A 20,818-nucleotide genomic window follows, 5' to 3' on the forward strand; every position below is an offset into this window, starting at 1 on the left:
CTAGCAGTTCAAAAGCACGCCAAAAAGTGCAAGTAGATAAGTAGGTACCATAAACGGTGTTTCTGTGTGCTCTGGCTTCCGTCACGGTGTTCCGTTGTGCCAGAAGCAGTTTAGTCCTGGCTGGCCACGTGACCCGGAAAGTTGTCTGTGGACAAATGCTGGCTCCCTTGGCTTGAAAGCGAGATGAGCGCTGCAACCCCACAGTCGCCTTTGACTGGACTTAACTGTCCAGGGGTCCTTTACCTTTTACCTTTACCTACCTTTTGTGTACAAATAAATGTGGTTGATTCATTACCTTGTTATTATAGACCTCTGGTAAGGGAACCTAATATGCAGGAACAGGAGAGAAAAATCAAGTTAAGAAACCCCATCTGGTCCAAGGTGCAAAGGACATAATTCTCATGAACATGGTGAGCAGTGTGTTGGTGTGCCAGGCAGTGTCTCCTTGTTATTCAGGTGAACAGCACTTGTGGGCTGGTGCATTGGCCAGTTTCTCTCTCCTTCAGCATCAGCATGACATCACAATGGCCTGTGTCTCTCCTTCTGGTTGGACACATCCGTGCGAGAACACAGTGGCCAGTCTGTGAAATAGGCAGCATCAGCATGAGATCACAGTGGCCAGTTTTTCTCCCTCAGGTGGCTAGCATGGGCCACAGTGGGCAGCCTCTGTCCTTCAGGCAGGGAGCATCATCCTGTGGGGAGAGGCATTCATTCGTCTTCGTTCCTCTTCCACTCAGGCAGGCAGTAGCATGTGGGCAGAATATTTATTTCTCTCGCGGAAGCTGCCAAAAGCAGGTACATGTCAGCACAATCTCTTTCTCAGTGAGGTGGGCTTAGTTGGGAGCAGATGGTGGGCCCTGTATGTTCTTCTCTTAGTGAGGGGGTCAGCAGTCGTATGAGTGTAGCGGTCATCTCCCCGAAATGGGCAGCAGCATGCGAACAGAGAAGCAGCAGGCAAGGCAAAGAGCAGGCAAGTAGGCAATCCATCTATTACAGGGCCTCTCTACTTACAGGAAGTGGACGAAGGTGGCACTGTGGTCTAAACCCCCGAGCCTCTTGTGCTTGCTGATTGTGAGGTCAGCAGTTCGAATCCCCTCAATGGGATGAGCTCCCATTGTTCTGTCCCAGCTCCTGCCAACCTAGCAGTTCGAAAACACACTAGTGCAAGTAGATAAATAGGTACCATAACCGGTGTTTCAATGCACTCTGGTTTCTGTCACGGTGTTCCGTTGCACCAGAAGTGGTTTAATCATGCTGGCCACATGACCCAGAAAGTTTTCTGTGGAGAAATGCTGGCTCCCTCAGCCTAAAAGTGAGATGAGTGCCACAATCCCATAGTCACCTTTGACTGGACTTAACCGTCCAGGGGTCCTTTACCTACATGCTGTGTGCAAAGTAAGCCATCTACATCTATGCAGAGTTCTTGCTCCTCCCATAGAATGAGTTAAGTTTAAAATCCTATCAGCGGAGGTAGCTAGCATAAGCCATGATGGGCTTCCTCTGTTGCGCTTCCAAAAGCCCTCTGCTTTGCACAGTCTTCTGTAGTGAATCTGGAGTTAAGGGGCATGCCTGGGATGACAATGTGGCTGAGCCTCTCAGTAACACTGCCATACCATACCCTCCAACTCCCGGATTGAAAAATCCGGGAACAGCAGCGGTACGGCACCGGAAGTCACTTCTACGCATGTCCAGGCATGCGTAGAAGCAACTTCCGGTGCTGGCGCTGCCCGATTTCTGGTTCCCAGACATGGGCAGCCTGGCACCGGAAGTCGCTTGTACGCATGTCCAGACATGCGTACAAGCGACTTCCGGTGCCAGGCTGCCTGTGTCTGCATGTCTGGGCACCAGAAATCCCTTCTGCGCATGTCCAGACATGTGCAGGGAGCTGGGAGCCGGGACATGGCCGCATTTACGGGATATAATCAATTCGGGATAACGGCGGGAAACAGTAACAAAATACGGGGGTTTCCCACGAAAAACGGGAGACTTGGCAGCTATGTGCCATACATGGGAGAGGCTGTGTTCTCCAGTAGCAGAAATTGAACACGTGTTGTGTCAGTGGGAGAGAGGAGTATTGTGAAGAGGATGCCAGGCAACAGTGAAGGAGGCTGATACTGCGACAGCACAAACTGTGGTTAGATGTCAACGTGCATTATATAGTTGTGTGTATAGAGTTGTTATATAATTGATTGTAAGCTGCTATAATAATGGTTATGGAGTGATTTAGAATCATTCCCTTGATTGTCAGAATAAATAAACCTGCTGCAGTCCCAGAGGGAAAGGCCTTCTGAAACCTTGGAGGAAGGAAACTGGGATTGTCAGTTTGAAAGTGCTGGTTTATATTGGTCATGAGAGAGTGACCATGAGTGACAGATTGAAGATTTGGGATTGTAGCCCACTAAGATTTGCTCAAAGTAGACCCGGTGACATTATGGACCCAAATATGTCATGACCATTAATTTCAGTGGGTCTATGTTAAGTGTGACTAATGTCGGGTACAACCTTGGGTGTTTTTCAATTAAATGGAACTCAGATCTGGGCTCTTTTTGGGTCCCCTTCTTATGGTTTTACCCCCTAAAGTTTGCTTGTACTTTTGCAAACTCAGGGATTCTCCCTAGTACAGTATGTGATTTGTGCCATTTGGCCCTATAAGGATCCACACTTGGTGAATTCCATTTGCTTTAAATATATATTATAGCTATAGTAAAGGTTAGAAAATCAATTAGCATAACTAGACCCAATATATTTCGAATGGATGTCTCATAAGCAGATACTTTAATCCCAAAGCTCATGTTGCTGAGACTGATATTTAAAATGGCTCGTGGTTTTGCTGTTAATTAGCTCTTTTGCTTTAAAGCAGGGTGGATTTGATTGAAATCAAATCAATTTTAATCACGATTCAAATCACGATTTAAATCACTACACTAGTCAGTAAGACTTGATTTAAATCATTTTTTTTAAAAAAAGAAAGACTCATTCTTGCTGGTATAATCTTAATATTTACAACCAGGAAGGTTTCATTTTTGGAATAATAAAATTTCAGAGTAGCTTTTACAGTTATATCAAAAATTACCAATTTGGTTATACTGTTAGAAATACAAAGACAGATAATTATGAAATTATTGTGAGGTTTAATAAGTTAACTGTTTATATTTGGACAACTTTTCTGCTGTACCTACTTTATTGGAAGGAGAAAAATAGTCATTTCCTTAATAACAATTTAAACAATTTATTTAAATAAAGCATTAACATTATATCATATGTATCCATGTTTGTTAACTGGTGTGGGTTGTTGTTTTTTTTCATAAGTTTTAACACACATGAAAAACGTAAAACAAATCCTTATTTCCTGATGAATAGCCTTTGGACTATAATGTAACTTAAATAGAAAACAATCTTTAGAAATATTTTCCCTCCAAAAGCATTTTGGATTTTTTAAATTATTTTTTAAATAAAAAATCATTGATTTTTATCCACCCTGTTTTAAAGATACCCTTGCTATGTTTTCATGCCTAATAAATACCTTCCAAAGAAATGACAAGGTGTGTTGGTGACTTTATGTCTGTTTTTGAACTAAGGCTTGTAAGGGTTAAACAGTGTACTCAGAATTGCAGGGAAATCTGCAAAGTCGTTGGCAGGGTGCCAGCCGTTGAAGTGCCCTACCTGTAACTTCTACACCCAGGGCAAAATAGGCAGTGGTTGAGTGAAGGTTTGCTGCCCATCTCGTACAGCCGATGAGTTTCTTCTGAAGGCCCTATCCTTTCTCCCATCAAGTTGCCTAAGCAACCGCTTGAGCAGTCACCTTGACTGGAGAGTGAAAAAGAGAAAGTGGACAGGAAAGTTGCAGATTCCTGGGCCCAGAGGAAGCCTGTGTGGCAGATGTTTTGATGGAGAGAGGGCTATTTATCTACAACGCACAGGACTGAAAAATTCAACCCAGAAGCATCTGCCAAGGGGCATTTCACTGTCTAATCCAGGAGCCCCTTGGGGAAGGAACAGCTCTCCAGAGTTCTGTCATATATTAGGGGTGTGTGTGTCAGTATAAAGTTGGCATTCTTCTTGTGGCATTAGAAAGTTCTCCTGTTTCTGTTTAAAGGATAGACAGTAAGGAACATAGTGCTTCCTCTGTGACGGGAGAAATGGCCTCCAAGGATTCAGCTGAAAAGAAAATCTCCTTTAATCTGTGAGTATAACACTGCTGGCTTGCTTAGTTGTTGTGTACTTTGCAAGGGCTACACTGCCCTTGATTTTTGAGCACAGGGAAGGGCAACGCAGAAATGTGCAGGAAAAGAAGCCACAGCAGATGAGAACAACAGAAAGGTAAAAGGTAAAGGACCCCTAGACGGTTAAGTCCAGTCAAAGGTGACTATGGGGTTGTTGCGCTCATCTCGCTTTCAGGCCAAGGGAGCTGGCGTTTGTCTACAGATAGTTTTTCCGGGTCATGTGGCCAGCAGGACTTAAATGCTTCTGGCGCGAAGCCGCCGCGTCTCCCGGGGCGGCAAATTGCCGTGCACCCAGTGGGGCGGGGCGTTGGTACGTAATGACGCATGCGTGGCTACGTAACGACGCATGCGCACTACGTAGAGGGTAGTGCCCCCCCCCGCGACTCCAACGCCGCGCTCCAGCCTCCTGGTAGAAAGCTGCACCAAGCGAGCATTTCTACCAGGAGGCTGGAGCTGGAGGTGCCCACCCCTGTGATGACGGTTGCGCCACGGCAGCGGCGGCCGTCGTCGGTGGAGGTGGGGAGTGGACGCTGCCCCGCCCAGAGTGGAGCCCGGGGCACCCCGCCCCTATCGCCCCCCGTTGCTATGCCCCTGCACAAAGGAACACCATGACGTAAGCCAGAGTGCATGAAAATGCGGATGGCGCTGTGCTCTAAACAAGTGAGCCTCTTGGGCTTGCTGATCAGAAGGTCAGCGGTTCGAATCCCCGTGACAGGGTGAGTTCCCATTGCTCTGTCCCAGCTCCTGCCAACCTAGCAGTTCGAAAGCACGCCAGTACAAGTAGATAAATAGGTACCGCTGTGGCGGGAAGGTAAACAACAGAAAGATAAAAGTATTTCAAGCATGCAACAAACACAAGAATCTTGTTCAAAAACAGAGTGTTTATTCTGAAGCACCTTTACCCTGCTCTTCAGTTGAGGAAAGGCTCCCAGAATAGCTTACCAATAATGTGCTGTGATTGAGTGCAGAGGTCCTGGTGCCAGTTAATCATGAGTTGTGCCAGGAAGGGTGGTGCTCATTTTCCCCCACTAATGAGCTCAGTGGGGAGGGATTTTGCTTGGGCCAGTTTTATGGCCAGCATAAAGTTCCATTGTTGTAGGGTGCATGATTGGGGGCTGAAGGGCTGGGATATGGCATCAGCTACTTTGTAGCTTCCATGGTCCTGCCTCATGGGTGCTTGCTTGCAGAATAACTACAATTTGATGATTTGATGATGGCACCAGCATGACATTCTATCAGGGTTTCTGAACCATTGCGCTGGCGTGCCTCATGTTCCCCCACCCTTGTGCAATTTCTACTGTATTCCGTAGCTCTTCAGCATACATCAAGTGTTAGGTTTGCGTCCTTAATTTTGTCGCTGTATTCTCATGGCGTTTTTACCTTGGGAATCTGTTACTCTGAAGTTCCCCCTTGACGGTTTGCTCCTTGGCAAGGTTCCAAACGGAGCTGAGCTGAGTCGAGTGGGGGGGGGGATCCATCTAGTTTACAGTAGCATCAGTAATCCTGTGTTTTGCTTTCTCTTGGCATCATTTAATTTTGCTGTCCTCTTCAACTGCACTTCCTCTTAGGCAGAAGGAAATTAGTTTCCCAGTTTAAACACAAGTCAGAATTGTGAATTGGACTATAGCCCACTTTAGATAATGATCTATTCAGAGGTTCTCCATGATTAAAGCTGAACCAATGTTTGTTTTGTTCATTGGTTTATTTGAAATATTCATATCTTGCCTTTTAGCCTGACAGTGGGCACTGAAAGTCACCAGAAGGTCAAGTTCAATTTACTCCCCTAAGGTGGGATTCCCCACATGGCTATGAGGGATACGAGTGGCACTGTGGTCTAAACCACTGAGCCTCTTGGGCTTGCCAATCAGAAGGTTGGCGGTTCGAATCCCCGGGACAGAGTGAGCTCCCGTTGCTCTGCCCCAGCTCCTACCAACCTAGCAGTTTGAAAGCACACCAGTGCAAGTAGATAAATAGGTACCGCTGTGACGGGAAGGTAAACAGCATTTCTGTGCACTCTGGCTTCAGTCACAGTGTCCCGTTGTGCCAGAAGTGGTTTAGTCATGCTGGCCACATGACTCGGAAAGTCATGTGGCCAGCAAACCTAGATTGAGCATTTGGCCATTTTGAAGAAAGATTGTATACACAACTGACTGGAGGTCCCTTTATCTATTTCTGTCTCTTTCGTCTCGCTTTACTTTTATCTTCCTTGGTAGTTTTGTTGTTGTTGTTGTTGTTGTTGTTATTATTATTATATTATTATTATTATTCTGTCTCATTAACTCAATTTTATCTGTACAGTGGTACCTTGGTTCTCAAGTTTAATCTGTTCTGGGAGTCCTTTCAACTCCCCAAACCTTTCAAAAACCAAGGCACGGCTTCTAATTAGCTGCAGGAGCTTCCTGTACTCAAATGGAAGCCGCATCAGACATTCAGCTTCCAAAACACATTCACAAACAAGAACACTTACTTCCGGGTTTGCAGCGTTCGGGAGCCGATTTGTTCAACAACTAAGTCATTTGAGAATCAAGGTACCACTGTACAGATAAAAGCGAAGGACAATGTGGACTAGGGCTGCCATATGTCTGTAATTTCCTGGACATAGCTTGGATTCATCCATCGAAAATGGCTCCCATGCGAAATTTTTGAAAAGCGGCAAAAATGTCCAGGAAAACACATGTCCATATCTGAAGTGTTAGGGTTTTGTTTTTTTTTTGGCAATTTTTCTAAAAAAGAGGTTAGAAACAACAACTTCTTCTTCTTCTTCTTCTTCTTCTTCTTCTTCTTCTTCTTCTTCTTCTTCTTCTTCTTCTTCATTTTGCTCAACAACTTTACCCCCTCCCCTTTGTGTCTGGATCGTCACTTTTTAAAATATGACAACCATAGTTTGGACTCCATGTGAGAGGCCGGTAAGGGGAGATCTCACAGGCTGAGAAGCTGTGAGCAGAGAGGGATGAGCCCAGGTGAGATGTGAGAAGGCACATCTCCCTCTATAGGGGATGAAAGTTAAGATGTAGTGACGAGGGAGGATCTTGTAGCTTCTTTTCCCGTTCCTTCTTCCTTTAGTTTCTTTCTTTCCTGTAGATTAGTTTGCTGCTTTGATTGTATTCTGAAAACTTCAATAAACACTCCCCCCCGAAAATAAGTAACATAACCTAAACTATCCCAGTTAACTACCACCCAGTCTATAATAGTGACTTCTTCTTAAAGCACCATTAACAATATACTTGTCTGTAATTGGTCCTCAACATATGGCTTGTCTATTATGATGTAAGCCAATGTTGTTTAGAACTGTTAACATAGCTTATGTAGAAAAGCTACTTGAGAGTGAATCATTAAGCTCAGTGTTTTCTACACTGACTCTCCAGGGTTTTAGGCAGGGGTCTTTCCCAACTAGACCGGGAGTTGAACAGGAGAATTCTGCATGCAAAGCATACACCCTGCCACTGAGTTTGGAATAAATCTGCATTTATTAGTTCACTGAACAACTGTGGGTGACTGAGCTTTTCTTTGAGTGTTGGGTCACCGTGTACTTAGTTTGCAGCTAATGACAAACTAACAAAAGTGGGCTTTCTATTGATCATTTGACAAGTGATGTCAAACCCTCCCTTCTAATTTATCTCCAGTGAAAGATAATTTCACTTTTCTCTCCTGCATTTTCAACCTCTGTTTATTATTACTCTGTTGGTCATGTTGACGGCCATGTGCAAAGCCCATGAAAATGTCCCACCTGTGACCTGTCAGATATGAACACAATTGCGATGGAAGCTGACTCACTTGCATGCCAGCTTTAGGTGGCTCTGAGTGGATGTACCACGGCTAAGTTAGAACTCTGCAGGAAAATGGGCTGACTTGCATACCAAGTGGTTATTTCTTAATGTGTGTGTTGCTTACTTGCATTTAGCTATGGCCACCATCATGTCTGCTGTCTTTCTATCACTCTCTTGCATGGAGAAAGATACTGAAGAAGAGGGAAGGGGGGGAAGGGTTGTGGTAGTTTAAACTTTAAAACCGGGAAAGTCTGAGAAAATAGCTTACTGCTTTGCTTCTGGCTCCTCATCCTGAAATTCAACTCTTTCCTTAGAAACCCTGAAGGGACTCAGTTCTTGAAACTTTGGGTCAGACCTGAAATGCAGCAGTACTATCTCCTGATGAAAGCATTCGGTGTGCGTTGTTGACTAACTGCATTCTAGTCTTTTGATCCAGTTAGATCCTCAACAAAATCAAACTTCTACATTCAATTCAACAGGATCATGATGTGCTTTCATTTGTGCTAGATTTCCCCCTAAGATAGTTATTGTTTATGGGTAGAGGGATGGGTCTGCTCTAAATCTCAAAAGTCTTTCTGCTGTTGTTCCACTTACAATAACACGTTATTGGGTGGTGATCATGTCAGAGGTTAGATCATTCCTGAATGGATGAAAAACCTTTATCCTGGGACATGAGAGGATCCCCCCAAACAATCAAAGATCTCAGATTTCCCCAATACCCATGAAAGATACAATATTGCAAGGATGGCTCTTTGCAAAGCTTAACTGGTCTAAACAAGGTTTGCAGTTCTTCAAGTTTTGCTCTTTTATTATATAAGTTAACACAAATGCTAAGTAGGAATAATGACAAAAAAATCAAGAAAAATCCACCTAACCAAAGTCAGTTATTACAAAAAGTTCATTCCTCTTTCTCTTCAAATATTCCCCATTCTGTCACTTCTGTCTCTACATAACAGGACAGACTCCTACTTCAAAACCTGAACCTGCATAGCTCCAACCTCCTGCTTTCTCTCCTTTTCAGCCTCTCTTGTTCTTCTCTCAAGACTACATTAGGGCCTCTGCAAAGAGGGAGTCAAAACATCATCCAGTTTCTATGGCTTGCAACTGGCCTATTGCTATACAGATTTCATAAAATATTGGTCCCCGCCAACAAGGTTGTCCTCCTGTTTGCTGCTGGATGTTATGGTAGAATATAAGGTGAACAAATTGGCCACTTCCTGCTCTACTGACCGAGCTATCAATCATCTCAGGCCTCTCATAATCATAAAAGAAATATTTTGTACCTACAAAAGTAATTGCATCGAATTAAGGTAAACACTTTGGTAAAGTAATATTGAGTAACTGGAGGGGTGGGAAACCTGTTCTGACTGGTGGACCAGATGGTTGTCTCCTCACCTCCTGGCCAAATTTGACATCTGTCTGTCAATCACATGACATCAGGGGGTGCTGCTTATTGAAGTCCCAGTTGTCAGAGGCTCAAACATGAACGCCAGGCTCCTAATAGGAAGCAAACTCAAGGAAGAAGGCATTTATTCAAGGAATGAAAAAAATGTTTTGTTTATAGGGGTTAATATAAAACTTTCTGCATGGTCTCATCCCACATGAACCTATGCAATTTCTACCTGTCTGAAGTGTTATTAGAAATAATAATTTTAACATCATATTCAGCAGGACAATGAACTCAAATCTAAAGGATCAGTTTTCACTTTGCTTAATAGCTGCATATGGCCTTATGTTCCTGGCTCTATGCAGTGTTCACTTCCGGATACAATAAGTACTATTCACTTGGACAGCATTCCTAGATAATTATTTCAACAAGTTTAATTGTACGGAATCAAGAAAAAACACAAATCCTCTATGGCTTTTCAATTGGCTGCCCTATAATTTGGGGTTAACATCCTTCATCATGTCACGTCCTGGGAGCAAGCTGTGCCTTGACTAAGGTGGTACGTACCTTGAAAGCAAGGTATTTGTGTGAGGGAGATTGCCAAACTGGAATACAGAAAACTGATTTAGGCTGGGGCAAGCTATTTGATCATTCCGCCCAGGCATTGCCAATCTGACTGATGGCTGACAGCCCAATTAACTGAAGCGCTCTCCTTTGCATTAATTCAGTAGCCTATGCAAAAGGGACTAAAGCAGTTTTGAGTTGAGCTTAAATGGAATGAGAATTGGTTTATGGATCACAGGCTTTTACCTTGGGGTCTATAGCTGGTCTTCCAGTCAGTGAATATACAGCAATGTAAATATGTCATGCAGTGGTAACAACTATCAGCCAATCCCCCATTCCCACCACCCTTCTGAGTAATACCCCTCCCCACCCTCTCCCTATATATAAGGGTCTGGTGACTTCTGTTTCACTGTATCCGAAGAAGTGTGCATGCACACGAAAGCTCATACCAATGACAAACTTAGTTGGTCTCTAAGGTGATACTGGAAGGGATTTTATTTTTATTTTATATCATGCAGTGGTAATGGTTGACTGTTTAATTCTCCCTCCCTGGCTGGGTTTTAGGTCTGCCTCATCTTCTCCCCTGCTACATACAAACACTACAAATAGTAGGGGCGGAGTCTGCTGTATTTTTCACGACTGTCTCCTTGCTTCCATGTGCATCATCTTCTTTAACATAATAATAGTAGGTTCTTTTCTTTTTGCAGTCGTACAGTTGTACAAACATTAAAACGACTATTCTGTAATTTTGCTGGTAAAATCCCTTTGAGTACTTTGTATGAATCAGGGATGCCGAAACGCCATAGAATTTGTGTGCATGAATCAGTTGTTGCTGAGGTGTGAGCAAGAATTAATTTTTTTAAAAAAAAAAAGTTTTATGTTACAAATGGCTGAGCTATAAGGAACCTAGCAACTCTGGTTTGGTCAGTTACGGTAATGAGGAGCAGGTGAAAGACAATAAACAGAAACCATCAACATTATAGTAAAACAAATTATTATTTATTGTGGAAATCAGTATGTTTTCTCCGGTCTTCCAAAATGTTGAGCAGATATTGAAAAGGCTGAGAAAAAGAAGGGGAGGTGGAACAAAACTCAATCAGGCTCTTTTCCTATGCTATCACCTTCAGTTTCTGTTTCTTCATATTTGCCCTCCTACCTATTGTGGACTTCTAAAAGCTAAAAGCTAAAGGGTTACCCGATTTGTCTGTTCATTGCTTGATTGGGTGTGAGTATTTCCAAAGAGAGACCAGTTCCTTTCACATATTGCGGAAGCTGGTTAAGAGAGAGGCTGAGCTGTGCAGAAGCCTTCCTACCTAGGCAATAAAACTTACCAAGTCAGGGTAGTGGTGATATAGGATTGTTTGCTTAATATAGGATTCTTATGCATCCTATTTAAATTTTCATATTTTTGCACATGCTCTTTATAGAGGCAGTTCTGTTGTGGGCTGTGTGTGCCCTTAGAGGCGTCATGCATCAGGCTGAATTTGAGGGACGGATGAACTTGGTGGGGTTAGCTATTTTTAGCTGGGAGTGAACCTTTTCCTATCTAAGGCTATCACAATTATAATTGCATTTGAGGTTCTCCGTAAGCAAAATAAGCAGCTGCTGGAGAATTAAAATTCTTCTTAAGATGGTTGGAGATTATGACGCTCTGTGTTTGATTAAGATGCTCCTACCTTCCTACAGAGAGAACTCGTTCCACATCCTTCTGTATTTTATGCAATTGTGGAGGAACATCCTGTTATTTCTCCAAGCTTAAGATTTCACTTTTTATTCAAGGGGTGTGTATGCTAATTTTTGGGTATATGAGATTTTTCTTTTAAATTCTTTATGTAACATTCACATTGGCGCTTTTATTTATTCATTTTGTTTTGTTTCCCACTGCACCGGGGTATGTTCCCGGTTGCACAGCAACCGAGGCCTGCATGGCATACAATTTGTATTCCTCGCACTTCAGTCTGCCATGGGATCTCAACACATTTATAAAGATGTCAGGAGCGCATTTTCACTGTGGGAAAAGTGTGATATTGAACAGCATTGCCTCGCTTGCTATTTCTTGAGCAAAAGGAGAGAGGAAGGAGAATGGTAGCCAAGGGCAAACACTTTCCCCACAAACAAGGTGCAGACTTTCTGACAAATAAATTTAGGCATGGCTTCTCGGTTGGACAGTTCCAAGTGTGAGAGAGACAGAAAACACAGAGTGGTTTCGTGAATCTTGAAGACTAGTCCAAAATTATTTTTCTTGGAAATTTGTTATCTCTGTTGTAGTTTACAGTTCCACAGCGGGCAAATGAGCAAAATTCTCTGGGGGGTTGTTGTTTTGTTTTTACTTCTTTCAAGTGACTCAGGTGGGCCTGCAGGGCTTCTCCATCCTTGTATGCTCACAACATCCTTCTGAGAAATTTGCAAGCTTAGCAACAATGTCCCCCTACTCTCTACAGTTAAGGATGTGGGGTGCTCTCACTGGCAAAATTGGTAGCCTTTTCCCTATCACTACAGTCATACCTCGGTTTAAGTACGCCTCGGTTTGAGTATTTTCAGTTTAAGTACATAGTTTGAAAATGAAAGTACTCTGTCTGGAACGGATTCATCCATTTTCCATTACTTTCAATGGGAAAGTTCGCTTCAGGTTAAGTACGGACTTCCGGAACCAATTACACTCATACCTCGGGTTAAGTACGCTTCAGGTTGAGTACTCCGCGGACACATCTGGAACAGATTAATCCACTTTCCATTACTTTCAATCGGAAAGTTCGCTTCAGGGTAAGTACGCTTCAGTTTAAGTACTCCACGGACCGTCTGGAATGGATTAATCCACTTTCCATTACTCTCAATTGGAAAGTTTGCTTCAGGTTAAGTACGCTTCAGGTTAAGTACAGACTTCCAGAACCAACTGTGTTTGTAAACCGAGGTACCACTGCAATTGCAATCTCCCTCTCCCTCTCTCCCTCTCTCCCTCTCTCTCTCTCTCTCTCTCTCTCTCTCTCTCTCTCTCTCTGTGTGTGTGTGTGTGTGTGTGTGTGTGTGTGTAGGGTCATCCTGGAGATCATGGGTGGAGAATGTAGGGATCCCCTCCATGCTTGCTGTAGGCCCAGTAAACGAAATAAACATAAACCCCTGGCATGATTGACAGAGCCACATTTAGCATCACTAATACTTCAGCTATTGGTGAACCACTTCCTTTGCTTTCTTGATCTGGATTAGGATTATTGCATGTTAGTTTCCCCCACCCCTCAGCATTCTTTGTCTCTGTTTTATCATATTTTTTAATGTGTCCCCCCCGTTAATTACCTGCAACAGGTAGATTTTAACAGTGGCCTTTGCTGCCACAGCAAAGTGCAGTGGCCGGCCACCGGGCTGATGCCCAGAGTGCCATATGGACTTTAAAATGTTATAGATCAGGGAGGCCCCGGCACTTCTGTTTGATGGACCTCATCCTTTCCAATGGCATTCCTGTTGGAAATGTTATGTGTGCTCCAGTCCTAATACAAGCTTGCAGGTGCAGGGAGATGAGGGCATAGTTTGAAAATGAAATGGGAGCTAAGGGTGGAGATGAAGATGAAATTGTACTCCCTTCCCTTTACATTTTAAAATGCTACCCGCTTTGGAAGAGTGTGTTTATCAAACTGAAGAAGAGTCAGCATTTGCCTAGAGTTAAGGAAGAAATCAGTGAGAGGGACATTCTCCTTATTCTGTAAGGACTGGTGAGTGTGGGCTGCAGCCAATCAGACTCCTCAACACTTCTTTCCTTCCTCCTTTCCTCCCCCCCTCCTCTGGAAATTCAAGTATTTCTCCCCTTGCTTTGCTTTTGTTTTGCAAGCTTTCTGTTCACCAGCAGATAAATACCAGTAGTTCATGTCACTGTGGCCAGCTGTCCCTAAGCTAATATTCTGGAGGAAAATAAAAAAAAGATCTTCATGAAATGCCTAGCAAAGGGCCATAGTACATAGAAAACAACTCTTTTGATATTCCCCTACAGCAGCAAGCACACACACATGCTTGTGAGTGACCCACGTCCAACAAATTTAGCACACAGACAGCATTTTCTGGCTGGGCTCAGGTTGACCAAGAGCAAACACGCTGGATGAATTGGAGGGGTAGGGACCAGAAATACTGAAATATCAATATAGCTGGGCTACAGGTTTATGAATGCATAGAGGTGCCTAATGCTAGCTGGACCATTGGTCCAATTACAGTATCTAATCTTTCTGACAGTAACTCTCCAAGGTCCCACTTCATACAGGTGTCCCCCAGCCCTATCACATGCAGCCCTTTAGCTAGAAAACCTAGGGCAGGCATCCCCAAACTGTGGCCCTCCAGATGTTTTGGCCTACAACTCCCATGATCCCTAGCTAAGAGGACCAGTGGTCAGGGATGATGGGAATTGTAGTCCAAAACATCTGGAGGGTTGAGGTCTGGGGATGCGTTGACCTAGGACATGGGTCACCAAGTTGGTGGTGCCTGTGAATGCTTTCTCTGGCACCCTTGGGCAAGCGCCCCAGACTCTGAGCTTTCATTTAAGAACAGAAAAATAGGTAAGTAACCCCCCAAGAAAGAATATTATGGGGCAAAATGTGCAGGTGCCTTCTAAGCAATTTGTGTGTGGCCACCTTGTGTATTTTTCCTGGCACCGAGGAATATACCCTTTTGCTATTAGATAGCAACAGTGTGTGTGTGAAATCAATATTGTGTGAACTCCATGACATAGCATGAGATTGTTGGGGGGTGGCTGCCGCTCTATAAATTTGTGTTTCTGCTTCCACCATCCACACAGTAAGCTGTGGCTAGCACCTTAGCTCTGACTCAAAATCTGAAATGTGTCTGCTGATCCATAAAGCTTGACAACCCCTTTGTGTCTACATTGTGCTCCTGCAACTCCCCCCCCTCTAATTTAAAATTAATAATAATAATAAATCAAGGCTATGATGAATCATGACGGTAAACTGAGTTCTGGGACAAGGGTTTAAGACTATAATGAAACCTCCTTCAGAAGGATTCGCAAGTGCTTCTGTACATTTGTACGTTTATAATCCTCTCGTATGTTGGCCAGTTGTCGTAAAAGTATGCAATAGGGGGGGAAATAAAGTGCATATGCATATTAGTTTCTTTAGGAAGTGCAACAAACTGCTGAACTGCTAGAACGAGCTAATATTAAATCAGGTGGGATTTTAATAAAGTTTGACTTTGTCTAATACCTAATCGTGCTAGGGATTGCTACCAATACACACTTAAAAGGAATTGAAGAAATATGATAGTGGGCTTTTAAAAAAAGTAATAACTGAAGAACTGGGTCTAGATAATGCCTCAGGCAGAGATCAGATTATCCCCAAGGAATTTTGAGGAGGAGGTAGGTGTGGGGTGGGGTGGGGGAGAGAAAAGGAGGGTTCAATAATAATCTGCCTCTCTTTTAATTGCACATGTTTGTTCATGTATCTGCTTTCAATACTAATTGCTTGACATTAAAGCTTAGAGATGGTGCTCTCACATTTTTTAATAATTTCCTTTGCCCTTCTCTAAAGGTCTGAGATATTTTTTATTAGTAGGCAGAGTCGTGTGTCTGCACTGGCTGCTTGTCTCCAAAGAACACAAAAACTCCTTTGCTAACTTCTAATCTAAATCATAATTTTGTGAAGTTCACAAGTTTGCTTAAGCTGATAAGCCATGTCTTTATTAAATCCCATCATTCCATATGTATAGGGTGTGTGTGTCTTCTTCAAGTTAAAATGCCAGTCTCATTGTCTTCCCAACCTTCTCTTAAACCAGAAAATAGTGTGTTTAAATTCTGTGGAAAGCTCTCTCTCTCTCTCTCTCTCTCTCTCTCTCTCTCTCTCTCTCTCTCTGTGTGTGTGTGTGTGTGTGTGTTTCAGGGACAAAATCCAGTCTTTCTAATACAGTTTACTCAAAACAGTTTGTGAGTGGCTGTTGTGAAATTTTGAACCCTCTTATTAGTCCATTCATGTGAAAATGTTGCGCTCTAGTAGCCCTTCTCATGAAGATTTCAAAGCCAAGCTGATTTGTGTTCTCTCTCTTCATTACAGTGTTTGTATAATGAGATCACAAGTTCAGTAAATTATGTATAACCCCTCTGGCTTCTTGTGCTTTCCGTATTCTCTGGCTTCTAGCCACGTGCTTTACTTAGAAAATACTCTTTGTTATCCTTCTTTTTGAAAAGGAGGACCAGGAATAAATAGTACTTAGTGTCGTATTGAGTGTTTTCATTTGGGTTAAGGCGTATTTATAAACTCCAGTCCAAGTGGGAGTGTTTTCTGCCAGAGAACATGGAATCATAGAATCATAGAGTTGAAAGGGGCCCCAGGGGTCATTTAGTCCAACCCCCTGCAGTGCAGGAATCTTTTTGCTCAATGTGGGACTCAAACCCACAACCCTGAGATTAAGAGTCTCATGCTCTGCCTTGGTGATGTTATAGTTAATTGTATCAGTTATCCTGTCCATTAATAAAATGTGGCCTGGTGAGTTTTAGGTATTTCTCACTTTTAGGTATTTCTCACTTTTAGGTATTTCTCACTTTTAGGTATTTCTTACTAAAGGCAATGGGTTGTGTTCAACCAAATTTTACTCATTGTTGAATGTTCTGTCAGCAGAAGCATTTTGGCTTGCCGGGTAAAACAATTCCCTCCCCCCAAATGTATATACCACTTGACTGTAACTCTGAGCGATTAAAAGAAATATTAACATTTTACCAATGCGGAGAAAAACAAGTCATTAAAAACATTTTAAAAGCAGTACCTGAAGGACCACTTCTCCCCATATGAACTGACCCAGGCCCTGCAATCATCACCTGAGGCCCTTCTTCATGTGCCTCCTCTTTGAAAGGTTTGGAGGGTGGCGACACGAGAAAGAGCCTTTTCCGTGGTGGCTCCCTGTTTGCGGAATGCTCTCCTCAGGGAGGCTTGCCCGCAGCCTTCATTGCATATCTTTAGGCACCAGGCGAAAACATTTATCTTCAAGATGGCATTAACATCCTATGGCCCTGTGGAAGGGGTGTTATTGTTTGTTTTGTTTTTATTATGTATTTTGTGTTTTCATTTTTTTTAATTTTTACATTGTGAACTGCCCTGCGATCTTCAGATGAAAGGCGATATACAAATTCAGTGTAATAAAAATTCAAATTGACAGTAAACTAAACAGAGATATTTTTTTTTAAAAAAAAAACCACTATTCTCTGGTTAGAAACCACACTGTGCTTCCTTACCAGGCGAGAGAACATGTTCACCGTAGTCTTTGCAGTTTTACATTCCACTTGTCTCACTTTTGCTTGTTTTGTTTCAGGGTGGCAGTTCTACATAATGGCAAAGCCATACGAATTTAACTGGCAGAAGCCAGTTCCATCCTTTCTACAAGATGGAGCCGTGTTTGACAGATATGAAGAGGTAAGGCGACTTCCTTAATATTGCCCCAGAGCAAAACATTGAAACCTGCAGTTTGAAGGCAAGCAAGGAGTCTTTGCCTCTAGAAAAAGGAGGGCCAACTTCTGAGACCAAGGGGATAATAATAAATAATAATTATTATTATTATTATTATTATTATTATTATTATTATTTGTTACTTATACCCCACCCATCTGGCTGGGTTTCCTCTGGGCGGCTCCCAACAGCATATTAAAAACACGATAAAAGATCAAACATTAAAAACTCCCCTAAACAGGGCTGCTTTCAGATGTCTTCTAAAAATCAGATAGTTGTGTATTTCCTTAACATTTGATGGGAAGTTAGGGTGGGCGCCACCACTAAGAAGGCCCTCCGCCTGGTTCTCTGTAACCTCATTTCTCGCAGTGAGGGAACCGCCAGGAGGCCCCTGGAGCTGGACCTCAGTGTCCAGGCTGAACAATGGGGGTGGAGATGCTCCTTCAGGTATACTGGGCTGAGACTGCAAGAAGACTTTGCCATGAAACTCATGAGCCACACTCTGCCATGTCATGTGCTGCCTTCTCTAAGCTGACTACGTGAGGCACAGGGCTTTGGAAGGAGGCGCAAGGGTCTGACAGGGTTCTAGAGGCCTTACATCTTCTCCCCAAAGCTCTGCAGCTCCCATTACACCAGTCAACATGTCCAACAGTTGGGGGCTGGTGACATCCGGTTACCACAGTTGTACTCTGAATGCAAATCATCAGCACATGCAGGAAAGTCATGGAACAGTGTGCATACCTTGTTAGAAATACTAGTGAACAAAATAGTGCAAAATAGTGCAAAACCACAGTGAACAGCATGGGAGAATACACTCTTCCAGATCATTACTAAGGCTTTGAATTTGACTCGATACATGCACATGTTAAGAGTGGAAAGAACAAGGGATGCTTCCAAAATTCTTTGACTCTGGCCCTTGTTTCTGCAGTGCTGGGTAACCAGGTCCCAATCACAGACCAGAACTGAATTATTAGCAGTGTGATCCTATACATGTCAATGCAGATATTTGGGTAAATGTGAATAGAATTGCAACCTCTGTTTGCCGATAATAATAATAACAATAATAAAACATCTCTGGGCATTTCTGGGCATTGCAAAGGTGACTGTGCACAATTAGCTCTTATCACACCATGTATGTATTTTAGGACCCACCTTGTTTCAGTATTTGTAAATTGCTTTAAACTGTTTTTAACATTGCGTTTTAATTACTGTAACCTGCCTTGGGACCTTGGGGCAGAGGGTGGTCTAATTAGCAAAAAAAACCCTTCCATTGCTACTATTTGTGTTGATTTTTCCTTACTTGCAGGTAAGCCACGCTCTCCGCCATATTAAATGATTTACATTGACATATAGGTTGGGGTGTGTGTGTTTTGTGTTTTTTTTGAGAACAGAAATCACAACAGTTTACTTCTGTTACCAACTTTGTAGATTCCCCCACTGAGAAATGCATATATGGGGGGAGGGAGACACATTGCCAGACAGCAGTGTAATGAATGCCAGAAAAGGATACCAGCCCAGTTACATCTCAGTTCAGATCAGAAGACATCTTTCAAGAGCTGGCTATTCAGTTCCAGCAAGACACACTTATTGCAAGCTCATTCAATATAATTTCTGTATCTGTAAACTCTTTAACAGACAATTGCGCCAAAGAATGTGTTTGCAAAAGAGAGCATTTCTAGCCTGTTTCCTTTTTATATGATCATGTGATCTACAGTCTTTTTGAGGAATGGATTTGTTTAACTAGATTTGCGGGGCTCGAATGATGCCTTAGCAAACTTCATGTAAACAGAATCTCCAGCTAATCTTTCAAGCACTATAGATTAGCTTGAAGCTCTGTTTAGCGAGACGATAATAAAACAACAAGATATGTCCCGTCCAAATCCCTTTAGTATTATTTTGCTTCATTCCATAATCTCTTGAAATGAAGAAAAGGTATTTTTAAATATTAAAGCCTGCCAAGACAGCCAGAGATCTTATCTCCCACATTCATGGTGGCAGCAAATAAACGGTCAAGGAACAGTATGGCTTACTCAAGTATCTTCTTCTCAAAGGGACTCTTCTCCACTCAGTTTATGCCCACGCCCAGCAAGCAAATACTTTCCCCTAAACTTAAAAGTTCAGCTGGTTTTAGAAATGCACCAATGCTTTTCACTTGAGCATGGCACCAGTGAAGAAAGGCTGTGCTGGATTTACATATAAGCTAAACAAGCCATAGTTTAGGGCCCCACCCTATTGGGGGCTCCAAAAAAATTGAAAGGAAATGGGAAAGTTCGCTTCAGTTTATGAACGCTTCAGTTTAAGTACTCTGCGGACCGTCTGGAACAGATTAATCCACTTCCCATTACTTTCAATGGGAAAGTTCACTTCAGTTTATGAACGCTTCAGTTTATGAACAGACGTCCAGAACCAATTGTGTTCATAAACCGAGGTACCACTGTACATGTCTTGTTATGTGCAAATGGCTTTAGATACCTATTAGGTCCATCAGTTACCATATAGCATATATTCCACACAAAAAACAGTGACAATTTGTTGTTGACAAAGGACAGCTGGACATATAAAGAGTCCCATTATATTCAGTAGCTTGGGGCCTCATCAAACTTAAATTTGACCCTGAACAGAGAGCCTTCCACAAGTGGGGAGCCACCACTGAAAAGGCCCATTCTCATGCTGCCACTCTTGGCATCTCCTTCAGAAAGTGCAACTGGAAATGGGCCGCAGAAGATGAATGCAGTATTCAGGCCACTTCAAGTCGGGAAAGGCAGTTGCTGAGGTACCAGGGGCCTCTGCTTAATAAGGTTTTAAAGATCAAAACCAGCACTTTGAATTGAGCCTGGAAACTTATTGATAGCCAGGAAAGCCATGCTAAGATTGCTGTCCACGTGATCAGACCCACCTTGCCCCAGCAGTCTGGCTGCTGAATTCTACAGTTTCCAAACCGTCTTCAAAGGCAGCCCCGTGCTTAATGTATCGCAGAAACCTTGCTTAGATGTTACCAAAGCACAACGAACAAAGGTTTGGCTATTTCTGTCCCAATGGTTGTTTTTTTAGCTGGGCCACCAACTGAACCAGAGAGGCCTATAAGACACCATGCAGTTTATTTGGATGAGGCCCTGCCCTAGGTGGAATCTACACACATATAAAAATGATGTGGAAATGCTTTTAAAAAAAAGTTTTGAAAATTACATTGGATTTTGCATAGTGCACTGTCTCCATCTAGTGTCACCTTTGTATATTGCACCTCACAACACATTTAAAATGTTTTGTTTGCAGTTGTATAGCTGAGTCCATAGCTGCCAAGTTTTCCCTTTTCTCGCGAGGAAGCCTATTCAGCATAAGGGAAAATCCCTGTAAAAAAGGGATAACTTGGCAGCTATGGCTGAGTCCTTAGTCACTTGAGTTGCCCCAAGCCTAAGAAGTCTGGGTATGATGTCGCAGTTGTCATTTGGAGAA

General features: G+C 42.9%; 1 protein-coding gene across 26 annotated transcripts in view; it reads left to right on the plus strand.

Annotated features, from left to right (window-relative positions):
• Positions 1-20,818, plus strand: part of PLCB4 (phospholipase C beta 4) — a 183,701-nt gene that overhangs the window by 79,709 nt on the left and 83,174 nt on the right. For 22 of the 26 annotated variants that reach the window (XM_088665578.1, XM_035110090.3, XM_088665592.1 and 19 more), the window contains one exon: positions 17,232-17,332. In XM_088665578.1, the coding sequence (XP_088521704.1) occupies positions 17,249-17,332 (84 nt within the window). In that variant the 5' untranslated portion in view covers positions 17,232-17,248. Of the gene's footprint in view, positions 1-4,096; positions 4,184-17,231; positions 17,333-20,818 lie in introns of all 26 variants that reach the window. The other 4 variants (XM_088665585.1, XM_088665586.1, XM_088665587.1 and 1 more) reach the window with 1 other exon arrangement.

Source organism: Zootoca vivipara, chromosome 3 (genome assembly GCF_965207765.1).
Source record: "Zootoca vivipara chromosome 3, rZooViv2.hap1.1, whole genome shotgun sequence".
NCBI lineage: Eukaryota > Metazoa > Chordata > Lepidosauria > Squamata > Lacertidae > Zootoca > Zootoca vivipara.